The 16,193-nt window shown below is 41.4% G+C and overlaps 1 protein-coding gene across 1 annotated transcript in view; it reads right to left on the bottom strand.

The window, feature by feature from the left end:
* The window catches only part of CDK16 (cyclin dependent kinase 16), a 186,736-nt gene that overhangs the window by 62,806 nt on the left and 107,737 nt on the right, over positions 1 to 16,193 (bottom strand). The window contains exons 8-9 of the mRNA XM_086940435.1: positions 14,485 to 14,579; positions 776 to 838 (exon numbers count right to left, since the gene is read on the bottom strand). Of these exons, the coding sequence (XP_086796561.1) occupies positions 776 to 838; positions 14,485 to 14,579 (158 nt within the window). The remainder of the gene's footprint in view (positions 1 to 775; positions 839 to 14,484; positions 14,580 to 16,193) is intronic.

A 16,193-nucleotide genomic window follows, 5' to 3' on the forward strand; every position in this document is an offset into this window, starting at 1 on the left:
ATTGCTTTTAATAAAGTAACTTTTTTTATGTACAGTCTTGTTTGAATAAGAAAAATGTAACATTTGTTTAATTTTTTTTTACTGTTGTTTTGTTTTTAACCATCTGCCAGAATCTTAACAGGTGATTCATACATACATCAAATATGACCTTGTTACAATTACTAGTTGCAGTCATACATATAGGGAATACATTTTGGGACTTCGCCCTCCATTGTTCCCTGCCCCTCCCACCCAAAACATTAGTGGTTTCATTTTTTAAGCGTACACAGTGGTCCCTGGGATCACTGCCTGCTCTTTAAAACAAATTTGCCGCCATTTCTGTTGCAACTGGGTTACCAGATACTTGAAGTAGGCAGTGAAATACAAATGTTTTTAGACCAAATTTCGGCCGCAAAATATACGTAACATGGCACTGCGACTCGCTATTAGGAAAGGACGCTCTTAACACGCCGCTTCCTAATACTGAATCAAAAACCCAAATTATGGCTCCGTAACAAGTTACCAAATTCCTTTTTCAGCTTTGTACATGCCAAAATGCCTATTTGCGTTAGCATACGAGGAGATTCTGCGAATCGGTCTGTTGGCGACCGGCAAAAAGGCTTGTACATGTGGCTCTATATTTGGAATGTCCTTAATGTTAAGATGGGGAAAATAAAGTATCAATTGGGACCTGTCCTTTGAGGCGCGAGCCAACTGGTTTCAGATTTGTGAAAAAGCATAGATTGTGTGATACAGGCAGCGCTTTCAACAACTCAGCCCCAATCCTTGCTCTTACCTTCACATTGTGTAAGTTGATGACGTTGCCACAGTCGTCCAGATACTGCTTTAGATCTTTGTCCTGCAAAGAAAATGTCAGCCAGGTGTCAGGGGTGTTCAAAATATGGCATTGGTGGTTGCTGGAATACAAGCAGGTGTGTTTGGAATGCAGTAAGGGATGTACAGTTCGGTTGTGAACACAAAGTTCAATGTTGTAAATAGGCAAATCTCCAAGAACTTTGCTAGATTCGGAGATGTGCTTCAGTAGTGAACTAACAAAGGCTATAAAATGATCACACTCTTATCGTGTGATAAACATCTTTGCAAAGATTAAAACGGAAAAATCCTAATTCAAATTTCACAGTCACAATCCTGGAGCTGCCAATAGAACATTGTTGGAACCCAAATTATATGCACAAGTGCGTGCACCACTAAAAACTCATACATGATTTTTAAATCTCCAGGTCAATCTGCTAGGATTGCTCCTGCATAGAGTGTGTTCACCGATTTCTCAGCCACCAATCCCCCAATGGGTGCAGCCTTTCTCCTAGCTGTTACTGTGATGAATCATTTCTACCAACACACCACTAATAGTACAAATTATGACTGCACAACAGATAGTTCAGAAAACCTATATCCTTTACTTTTGCTCATTTATCTGCTTATTTTTAAAGAAATTGATCACATCAATTATCACTTCATAAACTAATCAGATATGTCAAATTGTAACAGTAAACAAGAACTCCAATTTTATGACCACGAAAACTGAATCTAAACCACCTTTACTTATTACTTTTAGATGGTAAAAGGAGGGTAACTGGTAACTGTGCATATATAAGATTGTCTAACCATGTGTAAGCCCTTTGGTCTTGTAAACAAAATACCTTTAAATAAATAGGTGTGTATTCAACCCTTGGATAAGTACAAGTTGAACAATTCTTTTAATGCAATATTTAATTATATCCCAAGAAAGGTCCCCTGATTTCACAAGTGGTCAGCAGGTTGACATGCTCAAATAACATTCCTGCAGAGGCTGCTGCTGAACCACTTGCTTCCTTTAGTACCAGCCCGACTCCACTTTACTCTAGAGAGGAAAATCTTCATTTTATAAATTAACTAAAGACAAACCTATTGGGGGCTTTGGCCATTTCAGCTTTGTTGTACATCACAGTACTGGGTGCACTGTTTTTTAAATGGGTTTTATTTTCCATATTTAAAACAGCATGGACCCACTTACCAGGAGCAGTAGAGCAGTTTACATGTAACATGACTGCTGCTTGAACAGAGCAATGTGCATGGCTCAGGCTAATCCTTATTTACAGGGGCCAAGGCGTGCTAGATCGAACTGGGGCAGTAATTTTGCTCATCACCAGCAAGCTCCGCAATATTCTTGCTTGATACATTGCTAGACATTTGGGTAATTATAATAAACATTTTCCTCTTCCACCAAATGTGCTGTAGGGTCCCACACCATGGATAAACAATGACTCCAATGACGTTACCACGAAAGTCGAAGAGGCGAGTAGTGTGAAATAAAATGTGTAAGAACTTAAAATTCACTATCAAAAAATGTGATGGATACTTGAATTATTCTCAACCATTGGTAATCACTCAGGCCGCATCCCAGTCCATTGTTACTTTTCACACCTTACTTAGCCGAGAATACCTAAATAGGAGAAATGCTTTAAGCTCTTAAGACTGTTGGACTCTGAATACCTCAAGGCATCTGACCACAGGATGTTAAATGAGAATCTTTAACTCAACATCTTCAAAACGGATATTCTCATAGCAAATGAATGACCCTACCTTGGCTTGGCCTCTGGGAACTGGAGAACCATACAGACAGTGGTGAAGAACTTTAGTATGTTCATGTACTTTAGACTCTCACTCCGAACTACAGTCAACAAAGTGACCAGAGAGACTTACGACTCAACAAGAATACATTCAGCTACCTCCTCTCACTTAGCCCATACTCACAGGATTCAGGCTTCCATTTTTCAAGAATTGTGACTTCTTGATTACCACACTGGTCTCTTCAACACCTCACCAGCAAGGTTCAACAAAACTACAATGCTGCAAATAAAAACAAACAGCCAGGACCACACACCTCCTGCCCTCCGGGGTCTACATTGGTTGCAAGTAGCATCTCCTTTGAAGCCCTGCCCATGACACAGGGCGAATATTAACAAAATCTTCTTACCATCTTTGTATCAGTATTCATACAATCTAAACTCAAACTGTGCTTTCTTCTTTGAATGTGCAAAGCCGCAAACCCCTTAAAAAAAACCCTCAATGATGTGAGCTCTTTCATATTCAGACATTTTTTTTTTTTTTTTTTTTTTGTTCCTCATCTCAACCATGGCTGAACCATCAGAGCCGTGGGCTCGAAAGAGTGTGACTTGGAAGACTAAAATGCTGTCTCAGTACATGACTGGTGGGGGTCGGTCATTTAAGAGGGAGCGCCAAGACCCTACAGCTAGATTAGCTTAACGCTAAGTCACAACCCCTTTAACAATATAAGATGGAACTTGCCATTAGCCAAATTACACCACCGCCTATGCCACAATTGACCTTAGGTATGAAGGACAGATGTGAATAAGCAAAAAGGAGTTCGACATGGCTTCGTAATCATTGGAACTGGGGAGAAAAAAAAACCAAAAAAAAAAAAAACCCAGTTTCTACTTATCAAGACCGATCGAGTTTCAACCAAAAAGCTCTTTTTTCTGGTTTACCTCCCCTAGATAAATCTAGTTTCGATATAGAAAGCATGGAGGAACTCCAATCTTGTAGTGTCGGGGGGGAGGCCTCTTTCCAACGCTTACAGATCTCTCGTCGAGCCACCAAAATGGAGTAGAACAAAAGGTTATTATTTGCACTACGCTTTTTGTCGTTTACTCCAAAGATTACAAGGCCTAGATCTATATTCACCATAGTGCCTGTAGAAGATGTTAGTCTGTTGCTTATTGATTGCCAGTAAGATGTTAAAAGTGGGCAATCGTGAAACATATGTGCATCTGAGGCTTCGACTTGTCCACACCGAGGGCAGGCCACTGGTTTACCAGGTGAGAATTTGGACAGCCTCTGGGGCGAATAATAAGCCCTATGGAGCCCTATGGAGGGTAAAGAAGTGGTTTCTACGCAGCCACGCTGGTTTTACAATATCCCATAACACGGTAAAGGATGTTTCCCATAGTTCATGCAGATTAGTTATCGGCAATAGACGACCCCAAAGATGATCTGGAAGGTGGAATATTCCGTCTATTTCCTCTAAGATTAAATTGTAGAAATGGGAAACCTCTTTGGTTTTTAGGGCATTGCCAAGTAGGGAGGATTCTAGTTGGCCGATACCACCCAATGAGGGGATTAGTTGGCGAGTGGAGTCAGATTTTTGTGCTGCCCCAACTAGAGATCTGGAGAAATTTGAGTCTTGATAGGTTTGAGCCTACCCTACTCACTAGATGTTCCCAGGAGTACGAGTCGAGTATTAGAACCAGATAATCCGCCTCAAGGGACTGAAGTGCCTCCAGTTTTGGACCAGAACGCTCTCAGTATTCAGGGCACTGTACAGCAACTAAGTCAGTTTTCCCAATCTATTAGTTCCGATGAGCATTCACTATCAGAAGTCGCTGTTTCTACTCCTCCTTCAGACCTCTCTACAATATTATCAATGATTACTAACTTGACAGTCGACATTAAACGTGGATTTGAGGAGTCATCTAAAATTCAAAGAGAGATAAGGTCCTACTGTGAATCACTAGACAGTAAGATTGATGCGTTATATTCTAGGACGGGAGTCTTAGAAGAGACAACAGCGGTAATGTCCATAGAACTCGACAACGCCAAAGAGGAGATACGGAAGCTTAAAAGAGAAGACACGGCACTGGCGGAAAGAATAGAACACTTGGAAAATAACTCGAGGCGCTGTAATATCCGTATTTTGAATGTACCAGAAGCAAATGAAGGTACTAATATCAAAGCATACATTATCCAACTCCTAATTAAAACCCTAAATTTAAAACACACGGAGGAGGAGCTTAATCAGGATATTCAGCAGATTCACAGGGACCCATTCAGGCGCAATCCGCAACGTACAAAGCCCCGCAAGATATTAGTGAATTTTCACACATTTCAGCTCAAGGACCACATTTTAAACTTAGCTTTAAAACAAAAATCGTTGTCAGGTGAAGGTTTCTCTTTTCAAGTGCGTTCTGACTTGTCGCGGGCGACCCTTGATAGACAATGGGAGTTGGGTCGAAGAATGGAGGCCTTTAGAAACCTGGGAGCATCCGTCCAGTTGAGCTTCCCCGCAGCTCTTAAGATTATGCTAAACAACAAAATGTATAACGTTCACACTGTCCAAGCAGCAGATGAACTATTGTTAAGTTTAGGCACCTCCAATTAATGTCAGCTGCTACTATAGCTGTTTCTATAAAATCAACTCCATCGAGTTTAAAGCGCTTAAAGTAGGGAAAAAGGGAAAAAAAAAGAGAAGGGAAGAAGGATGGAAGAAAAGGGAGAAGGAAAAAAAAAAAGTAAGGAAAAGGAAAAAAAATAAATGAAAAAGGGAGGATAGAGAGAAGAAAAAAAAAAAAGGAGGAGGTCTGTATATATGTATATATATATGTATATATATATATGTATATATATATGTGTGTATGTGTGTAAATTTCTTTTACATTTTTCACAAATTAAATCAATAAAGAGCACTTTTAAAACCACTTATAGATACTACTTTAAGCTATCGAATTATATTTTTCGCCATAGGTTCCACTTAAGTTAAACACATCACTTATATTAGGTCCTCCATTACCTTAATTTAAGAACGTCCCGCCTGAGCCTAGATAGAGCATTAGGGGTATCACAAACCGGATCCCTTCCGGTTGGATAATCTAGGGTTCCTCAGGGGTGGGGGGGAAATCAACACAAGGGAAGGGGTTAGGGGAATAAAAAATAAAATGATCCTCATTTCTAAAATGGCGGTCGACAACTACATAAATAAAAAATGGGCTAGCTTTTTTTATCTTACCAACATTAAGGGAAATGTATCGGCAGGACTTTCAATAAATATCAGTAGACATGCCAAGTATGAGCACCATTAAGATTCTCTCCTGGAACGTTAATGGCCTGCGCACCAAACCTAGAGCCAACACAATAGTACAATATATTCGGGATTTTGGTGCCCAGGTCATTATCCTCCAGGAGACACATTTGGTTGAAGATGAAGTTTTAGACTTGGTAAAAAAGAATAGATGGATAGATATAACAGTCTCTACTTCTCAGATAGTTAACACAAAAGGGGTTGTCATTCTATTTAAAAAAAACATCACTACAAAACTCTTGAAACAAAAGGTCGATCCGCATGGCAGATGGGCAATCGCGACAGTAATGATTGGGGGGTCAAGCATTACATTAGTAGGCTATTATGGGCCTAATCGTGATGACCCATCTATCCTGGCCACGTTGTTTTCCGAGCTGTTACATTTTCCAGAACCAATGATAATAGCGGGTGACTTTAACATTGTCCTTGATCCGAAGTTGGATAAGTCCACTTCTACCAGACAACAGCTACATTCCAAATCAAGAGATTTTCTAATTAAAAATATGCACCAATATGGACTTATTGATATTTGGAGGGTAAGATCGGGTTCGAAATCCGGCTTCTCTTTTAGAAATTATAAGTATCGACACAGATCAAGGATCGATTTCATATTGGTTAACAAGTGCTTGGAAAAGTCAGTAAGGGATATAACTTATTTACCATCACACCTGTCCGACCATTCGGCAGTATGTTTAGACCTTGAACTACAGTCTCACACCGTGACAAGGTCTTGGACAATTGACAGATCCTTCCTTACATCCCCTGAGGATCTGGACTACGTTAAGGTTGAGACGCAAGAATTTTTTAAAACCAACATTGGCTCGGCGTCACACAGTTTAGTATGGGATGCATTCAAATGTTCTTTGAGAGGGATTGTTAAGAACAAAACTTCATACCGCAAGAAGCAATATACTCAAGAGGTTTCACAGATAGAGGCCAATATACTAAAAGCTCAATCATATTTAGAAAATACAAACAACAGCTCAGACTATGCTATACAGACCAAACAGGAGGAGCTCACGAAACTTAAAGGACAAATGGCTTCTGTACTAAATCAGCGTATCCTGCAGAGGTGGGAAGCTAGTAAATTAGCTAACTTCGAATTTGGCGAAGGGGCAGGCAAACTGTTAGCCTGGAAGTCCAGAACAGATCAAAAACGTAATAATATCATTTCTATAATAACGAATTCTGGTACAGTAACTTCAGACCCAGAAATAAGATTAGCTTTTAAAGACTTCTTTCAAGATATCTGTAGGGAGGACAATAATATCACCCCAATTCACATAGAAAACTGGCTTAACAAAATCACCCTACCGACTCTCCCTAAAGAGCAGGCAAACCTATTAGACCGCCCAATTATGTTAGAGGAGGTAACATCAGCCATATTAAACAGCAAAAATGGGAAGGCGGCAGGCCCGGATGGTCTTCCGGTAGAGATCTATAAGCATATTGTAGCCAATATCGCCCCTTTTCTTACCAATTTATTTAATCTGATACTGGTTGAGGGAGACTTCCCCCCTCCATCATGGAAAACAGCTTCCATTACGCTTATCTTGAAACCAGGCAAAGTAGCTACGGCCTGTGGCTCATATCGCCCAATTTCAGTCCTCAACGCTGACTATAAGATTTTCGCGTCTATACTAGCTAAACGAATGGGACAGGTAGCCCCCTTAATTTTACACTCTAACCAGAAGGGTTTTGTTAAGGGTCGCCAACTCTACGAATTAATCTACGACCTTATAGGTGCAATTGACATGGCAACTACTTCATCACTGCCCTTGGCCATTCTTGCTTTAGACGCTGCCAAGGCCTTCGACGGGGTCAATTGGAAATACCTGTCGGGGGCCTTGGAAAAATTTGGGGTGGGCCGAGCTTTTCGTAGAACGGTGGAACTATTATACCATGAACCTTCAGCCTCGGTCTTGGTCAACGGTGGTCTGTCGGAACCCTTTTCCATTACAAGAGGCACCCGGCAGGGTTGCCCGCTCTCGCCCTTACTTTTTGATATATATATATGGAGCCTTTCGCCCAATTGATTCGTGAAGAAATTAACATCGCTCCATTTAGTCACAGTAATTGGGAGAAAAAAGTATCTCTATACGCGGATGATCTCATGATCTTAACATCTGTTATCAACACAGCATTCCCATTAGTAATTAATCTGGCACAAAAATTCGGCAAAATTTCCGGCTATGAAATCAACGCCACAAAAACCGAGGTAATGGTATGGAACATCACTAATACGACACTTCCAGTACAACCCTGTGACAATATGAGATATTTAGGTATTAAAATTTTAAATGATATCAACCAGATTGCCCACATAAATTTTACCCAGGTAGCCAAAGATTGCAGGAACTTAATGAATTCTTGGAGACATCTCCCATTGACGCTCTTAGGCCGCTCGAATCTGGTCAAGATGTCCATCCTGCCTAAATTGACCTTTATTTTCAACAGTTAACCACTTTACTTTGAGAAGAAAATGATAGCAAAGATGCAAAGTGACATCACTTCATTTATATGGAGGAATAAGTCTGTAAGAATCTTTTGGAATAAACTAAGGCGCCGTAGGGAGAAGGGGGGTCTGGCTGGCCCCCGATATCCAAATCTATGCCTGGGCATTTCAGTTGGCACATGCTCGAATCCTATTTAAAACTCCAAATGATCAGGGCATAGGCCTTATGTTTTCTACACTACTAAAATGTGAAGGCTTAAATCAAACAGGATTTTTATTCAAGTTTGCAGATCCAAAATTTTTTAAGAAAATTAAGTTGAAGATACTACAGGGCCTAGCAAGAACCTGGTACAACCTTAGACTTACTACCAAAATAGGCTACTATTCCAACGGTTCTCCTATATGGGATCTTCCAGCTCCACCTGAATGGACTAATGTATAGGCATTTTATATAGCGCACTACTTACCCGGAGGGTCCCAAGGCGCTTCGACCGCTGCGAAACCCTTCCTGGCTTCCCTGAGAGATGGTCCCTTAATGGGTATCTCCAGGGTGAGACCAGGCATCCCCGGCGGTCTGGTGGGGCCGTTAGTGAAGATGAGGCAAGCTAATGCCCAGAGTTGCCGAGTGTGATCGCTGATCAGAGTGGGCACCGAGGCGAGAGAATTATCGAGTCCGCTGACCCTGGTCCAGAAACCTGCCGCGCCGGGAATCGAACCCTGGTCCCGGGCCGTCCTCTGCTCTCGGGTCTGCCGCCTCTAACCAGTGAGCCACACTACTTCACTAAAGATGCATTGATAAGCCCGCTAAAAGAAGCTGGGATTTTGACTTGGGGAGATCTCTTTTTTGAAGGGGAAATGTACTCCTGGGAACATCTAGTGAGTAGGGTAGGCTCAAACCTATCAAGACTCATATTCAGACATGTTTGTTCTGGATCACTCTCTCAAAGACTAGATTGATAAACAAGAATTTCGAACTCATAAAACATATAAAGGCCGGTCTTTGCAGTTCGCTTTGCTGTAGATTCAGATGCGGTGCATACTCCTGACATCTTGTCTTGTGCTTGGAATATTAAAGTTGGTTTTCTTCGAAGAAGGCATTTCGGTTTCACAGGAGACTCGTGGCACCTTCTCTGAAACCACCAATGCACCAGGACACAGACTCCACCTCAGATTGAGTTTTTGACCCCTAAGGTGTTTGTGCGTCGAAGTAAAGTGAAACAGTATCTTGTGTGCTGGAAAAGGACTTGCAAATTGTAATATGAATTTACCATAGAGGTGTGTCTACAAATGTTATATTGTGCTCACATCTGGGGAGCTGGACGAGATGCCAAGTGAATGTACTGCACTACATGCTGCAAACCGAGTGTTACAGGTAAGTAACGTTTTCCGTTTCCATTATGCTGTAGATCACGTGCTGAGCATACACTGAGCAGCATTATCCAAACGCATAAAGCAGTGGTTTGCGAGCAGAGGTGCAAGACATCTAGAACATCGGAACCTGAATGTACTGACTGTGCTCACTGGTGTTGGTACGATCGGTGTTGTGTATGGGTCTCTTTTCTTAGGATTCAAAAATGTCTAATCTCTCAGGAAACTGCCTACTCAAATGTTTTTTTAAGAAGGGCGAGCATGTTTTTGACAATGGCAAAGATATATCCTTTATATAGACCAATGAACATTGCCCTTTACATAACATCTGGAATCTCCTTCTTGCTGTAGTCTCTGTGGGTGGAGTACTGACTACTTACTCTATTTAGAAGCCTGTTTCACTGCCTAAGCACTATTTGCCTCATCAAGTCTCTGAGAATCTTTTCCTAGACCTAGGGATTCCTCAGGCATCAAAGGTGTCTTTCGGCATTGGATGATCTGCAGTAGAGTGGGTTGCATAGATGGCTGACTTTTTCAGAGACCGCTTTCCAGACAGGACAAAGCATTCTATGGCCCGTTCTTTTCCGTGGAACCAGGGCTACTGTTGAGGCCCCTACCCAGAGGATGGACGCTTCGAGGTGCGACATCTTTTCGAGGCGGGGCTGCTTTGATTTGTCTTCAGGGCCAACCCCTGGGATTCAAGAGGGGGGTATTTAGCCAGAGCATGGGTTTCTATGGGGTCCTTGGACACTCCACTTCTCCAGAGTCAGAGACTTTTGGAAATCTAGAAATAGTACTCTGCTGCTTTTGTTCCTCAGATGTACCGGACGGACCTTTTCTCTTGCATCAGACTCACAGCCCTCAACATCCTCAGCTACTGCTACAGATGTGAAAGCAACGGAGACCTGTCATGGCGTCTCTGAGTAATGCATTAATCTTCTGTCCCAATGGTGCCGGATGGTTTTCATGGACCAAAAGGAGTTACATGCAGAACAGTCTCATTGCGGTCCTGTGGTAAACAGGTTACAGACTCCTGTTTGGCCGGCCATGGGAGTGGGCTATTGCAAAAGGTTCAAAACTTAAAGACAGTATTTTCCATTACCCTCCTCTCCCCAAACGAACCATTCTCCTACAGCCTGCGCCTGATTGCTCAACTGATCTGATACTGCCATGACCAGTGTTCCTTACGTTGTCTTTGAAGCTGTGCTGGTGTCAAAATGTTTGCATTTTCAGTTCACAATGATGACAGATCACTCGGGGTACGTCTGAGCTCCAGGGTGGGAATATCAATCCAAATTGGAGTCTGTGTCCGATGCATTGTGGGTGTCAGGGGAAGTACGTCAAATCATCTTGAAACAGAAATTACTTCTTTGAAGAAACACAACTTGTTCTGCTTTGAGTGCAACACTAGATGGCAAGTGTGTGTACAGCATGCGGTTTACAGCTGCACCTGCTGCAAACAGGTTTCCAATAAAGGGACTTACTTACTCGATCATCAATGGATACCTTTGACATACCTATGGGTGATTACCCGACGTTTGAACTGGTTCATAAGCACTAGAAATGAGTGAAAGTCATGTGATAGCTTTAAATGAGAAATTTACCACTGATGTGCTGACCCGTAAAACATAAGAACGAGCAAATATTGATAAATTATTTGTATCCACTTACTTTATTTCGTCTGTGTAGATTTTATGATATTTATAAAGAAAAGAGTGGTCATTCTGCCCTTCAAGAGATGCTCTGGTTGGTGTTATGGGCACTTTGTGCCACCAATCTTGGTTAAGTATTTTCAGGGGCTAAGAACGGGCTGCACGGAAGATGCCCATGAGCTGAATTCAAATTGAAAATGCCCCATTATGGGACCAGAAATCATCTAATTTTGTATAATGGTACATATCTTTAGGTGAGCAGGTTGTAAGTTTTTTAAAAATCTTAAGACTTAACTTTCTCAACAGGATTTAGTTTTTGAGAGGCAGTGAGTAGTGGTACAGTAAAGAATGCTGTGTGCTTAAGAGCTGCCTAAGGAGATGTACCCATGAATAAAAGAGGGTTGAAACTAATGCACTGTCAGCAATATTAAGAGAAATGAAAAAGAAATAAAGGTTTAATAAAATATAAACTACAACTTTATTTGTATTAAAATTATATCAAAATGGGGGATAATTTCAAGTTCACAAGACTGCTAAAAAATTGGTTGCCTCCAAATGCCACAGAATTGGAATGTGTAATTCTGGACGATGAATGGCAGACGAGCTTTCAAAGTTCTAGCACTAGCAAAACAACTCAGTACTACGTTCCTAACGCCCCTTTACATGAAAGCAGAATAGAAGAACTAATTGGCACCAAGAATGTAGAAAATCGTGGTGTGGGTAATTATCTTGCCTTCCTGATAGGTCATAATTCGGTGGGGGGGGGGGCTTTGACTCTACAGTTTCTGCTTATTTCAGAATAAAATTTCGAAAAAGGAGGGGGGGGGGGGGGGGGGGGGACCACACTCCCGGTTTGGTAAAATAATAAAATCTTTCTAAAAATGTAATCTTTCTAGCCTGGCTTCTTCTCAATCTACATTCTTCGTGGATATAATTGCAGTTCTTTTTGTTAAATGAATACTGGGATAATTAATCAGCCAGATGAAACCAAATATCTGTATCCCTTCGGGAAAGCACAGTTAACAAACATAAGCAATGGACCACAGAGGGGGCCTCTCCGATGTCGTCTAAAGATCCACAGAGCGGATTGGTGTTTTGTACTCCAGCTTTATGGATTTTCATAGAGCATTTCATATGGTGGATGGAGAACTTCTGAAGAAGAAATCGAAATGGTAGAGACATCTCTTCTGGCCCGCCTTTTATAATACATGCTGTGCTTAAAAATATTATGGCAAGTGTAGAGGTGCTAAATGCAGTAGCCTTAACAAGAAGATAAATATTAGAAATGGATTAAAGTAGGAGAGTGTGCTAGCAGTGCTTGGTTTTGCCTTATGTTAGATTTACACAGCACTCTATCTTAAACAATTCATCGCCAAAGCTTTGCAGTCACCATGTAGACTCCTACAGAACTTCAAAGATGGACAGCTGCTTTGCAAGACTAGTGTTCAAGTAAAAAGCTTGCTGTCAACACAGATAAAACCAAAAATTGGTTTTTGGCACAAAGAAAGTCCAATCATCTTGCGGGTTTAATGGTAAACTGCTTGAGACAGTTGAGCAAGATGAATATTAGACATGACATTTACTAGGAGGCTGTCGTGGATTGCATAGTACCCAAAGAGATGAGTAATGTTTTGAGTATAACTGAAAGCATAAGGAATTTTAACGTGTTGCGGAGTGGGTATTCTCTAGCACCGGTGAATTGCTGCAATTAGAGAGAGAATACATGATATGATAGTAAACTCCTTGCCTAATGGTAGCAAATGTTGGATCTTTGGAGGAAAAGGGTTTTTCAGCTTCCTCGTTTAGTAATTGTCCAGGATGTTTGGGTTGAAGTCAATTTCTATCCATAGGAATGGTTGGCAAAAAGCAGATGTCTAATATTCTACAGGATCAAAAGAGTCCACATTATTACTGTAAGGGGAGTGCTTTAGACAATTGAGGTCTCTTTTGAAAAGCTTAATTAATGTGCATCTGAAATTAGGGGGATTATCTAGAGTGATTAGAGATCAAAGAAGGGTCTCACTAACACAGCATTAAAATACAAAGTCAAGAGCATAATTGGGAACTTGCGTAGAAATACAGATCGTAAATACCCATCAGCAAAGGCCTCTATGCCACAAAAGCTTGTATAATTCAGGGGTTGGTGGGGTACAAGTTAGGTATCTAAATAATTTTCCCCAATGTAATATATTGTAACGAAGTAATGAAAAGGGTTGCCTTTAATCGTGCATGCTTGTAAACAAACGTCTGCAAGTGCAAATGAGGGTAAACACTTATGCATCTTGTGCATTTTTTATCCTGCTCATTTGTTTTTACACCGTCCATTGTTTTTAAAATCGTGGCAACAGACTTTACGTCAAATCTTTTAAAAGGGTGATGTTTATAATCGGCAGAAAGCATTGCAGGCCCCAATAGAAATCAAAATCTTTGATGCATTGATTGACACAGGTAGATTTGTAGATCATTTAAAATATTGAAAAGGTAATTACTACCACTTATTTATTGTACTGCAACTAAAGGTACAGTATCTGACTATGCACAACAAACAGTGTTGTTACTTTCTTAACCATCCGGAAAGGGCTTGAGGCTTTTTCAAGGTATAGGAACATGCTATAGAAATGGTATAATACAAAACCCCTTTGCCTTGAGAAATAATGAATGCTTTATGCACTTTAGGAAAATGTTAACGCTCTGCGCTTTAACTGTTCACATACTGTTTTATGTTTTGTAATAACATCTAGCCCTTATGTCTGTGTGTGAATGCAAAACATTGAGGGCCTGATTCACAAAGGGCATCTACACTCCTAGTCGAGGCTCTGTAGTCGTGGGGGGCGGGGGGTTAGTCTCCGCACTCAGGGTGGAATCGCTGCAATGGGAATCCTCATTGTGGAGATTGTCGAGATAGCGTAGAATCCCCCCCACGTCTGCGGGGCCTCCGCCACAAGAGCGAGGCCCTTTGCGAATCAAGCCCACCATATTTATCGGACTTCAGAACTTAAGCACGGACAAAGCTCTACACTCTTCTCTTTCCCACGGAGGCCACCATTAAAAAGAGTTCTAGTTTAGGCATCTGGTCCATGCAGCCCATCAAGAATGAAGATCACAAAGGGCAGAGCTCCAGGAACCTACTCAAACATGAGAGTAATGCAGCTTACCAGGTACTCGAAGACCAGGGTGAGAGACTTCTCCGTGTGGATGATGTCATGCAGCGTGACAATGTTGGCGTGCTTCAAATCCTTCAGGAGGGACACTGGAGGCAACCCAGAAAAATGAGCATGGAGGTCAGCCTTGGAAGTGGAGCAGGATGGGAGAACATGAAACAAACATTGCCCCTGCCCTTTCTTGCTAGAGCCCTCTACCAAATCTGGCCCTCCTATCATGCTGATTTCAAAATTGCTTTAGTCCCCAGCACAACCAGTCCTTACTGGCACATGGCAATACAGTAGGCTTCACTTGACTACACGGTTGGTCCCTACACCACTCAACAAAATATAAAGGTGTTCAATCATCGCAACATCCGTGTTTCTTCTTACCTAGTGATCTACACTGCACCAAATTCTTCCACTGCCAGCTCTTAAATATGGGCTACCTAAAGCTCAGCAGCCTGGTCCTCTGTACAGAATTGTGTCCTCTCTACAGGATGCAGACACCATCACTAGTCGCCCTGTGCTGTTCTGGCTTACATAGGCTAACAGAGGGATACCGTTGCATATGTCAGGCCCTCAACTGACCAAGGCAAATACAGAAGTCGACTGTCCCCAGGTCTGTCCGTGCAAAAAACAGTAGAGGGACCCTTAAAACCTAAAATTGATAAAGGCAAGGGGAGCATCCCACCAGGGAAGATAAGTATTTTAACAACATGAGAAGGGGCATCCCCAGTAGATAAACACAAATTCCAAATATAAAGTCAACCAAAGACACCCACAGAACAGCTATTTTACTTTTCAACATTTATTTTTATATAGTCATTTTTGGTAGAACTCTCATTATAGTAAACCCAGAAAAATTCATTTTGATCAGCTTATTGACCACAAACTTACAGACTATGAATCATTTGATAAACTTGTCTTATATTACAAATTGATCTTAAAAGACTGTGCCGAATAATGGATTGATGATTTACGCCCTGATGAAGGAATTCTCTAATACCTTTTTTTCCCGAAACGCGCGTCAGCGCTTTTCCTCAACTGTATGATGAAATGATGCTCTGTCTGAGTATGAGTGTATGTACTTGTGGCAGTGAGTTTGTGGTCGATTGATAGAATGACTGAATTGTGCATCATGTTTTTATTGTCCTACAAGTTCTTGGGCTGATGTTTTTCTCTTGTTGCATAATCCTTTAAACACAATGAAATTGTCTATATAATAAGCTGATCAAAATAAATTTTTCTGTGTTTACTATAATGAGAGTTCTACCAAAAATGACTATATAAAAATAAACTTTGAAAAGTAAAATTACTGTTCTGTGGGTGTCTTTGGTTGACTTTATATTTGGAATTTATATTTGGAATTTGTGTTTCTCATCTACTGGGGATGCCCTTCTCGTGTTGTTGAAATAACCAGGTCTGTCCGTCCCATGGATATACCAGATTATCAGTTCCTAGGAGTATGAATGTCATTCCTGAACTCTGGGTATGGAGTAGGCATCAGTTGCCAGCCATATCAGTCTCATCTCTGACTTATGAATACACGGAGCATCACCCCCTCGCCTGAATCTAGGATATAGAGAGGGAATACGTCACCAACATATCAGCTCCGTCCATGACCTACTGATATACAGTGGGCGCAGGCTCAACAGCCCCCCCCCCCCCATTCTGGATAGGCAGGGGGTGTAATCCCTAGGATAAAAAGAGAACAGGCCCTC

Source organism: Lissotriton vulgaris, chromosome 10 (genome assembly GCF_964263255.1).
Source record: "Lissotriton vulgaris chromosome 10, aLisVul1.2, whole genome shotgun sequence".
NCBI classification, from domain to species: domain Eukaryota; kingdom Metazoa; phylum Chordata; class Amphibia; order Caudata; family Salamandridae; genus Lissotriton; species Lissotriton vulgaris.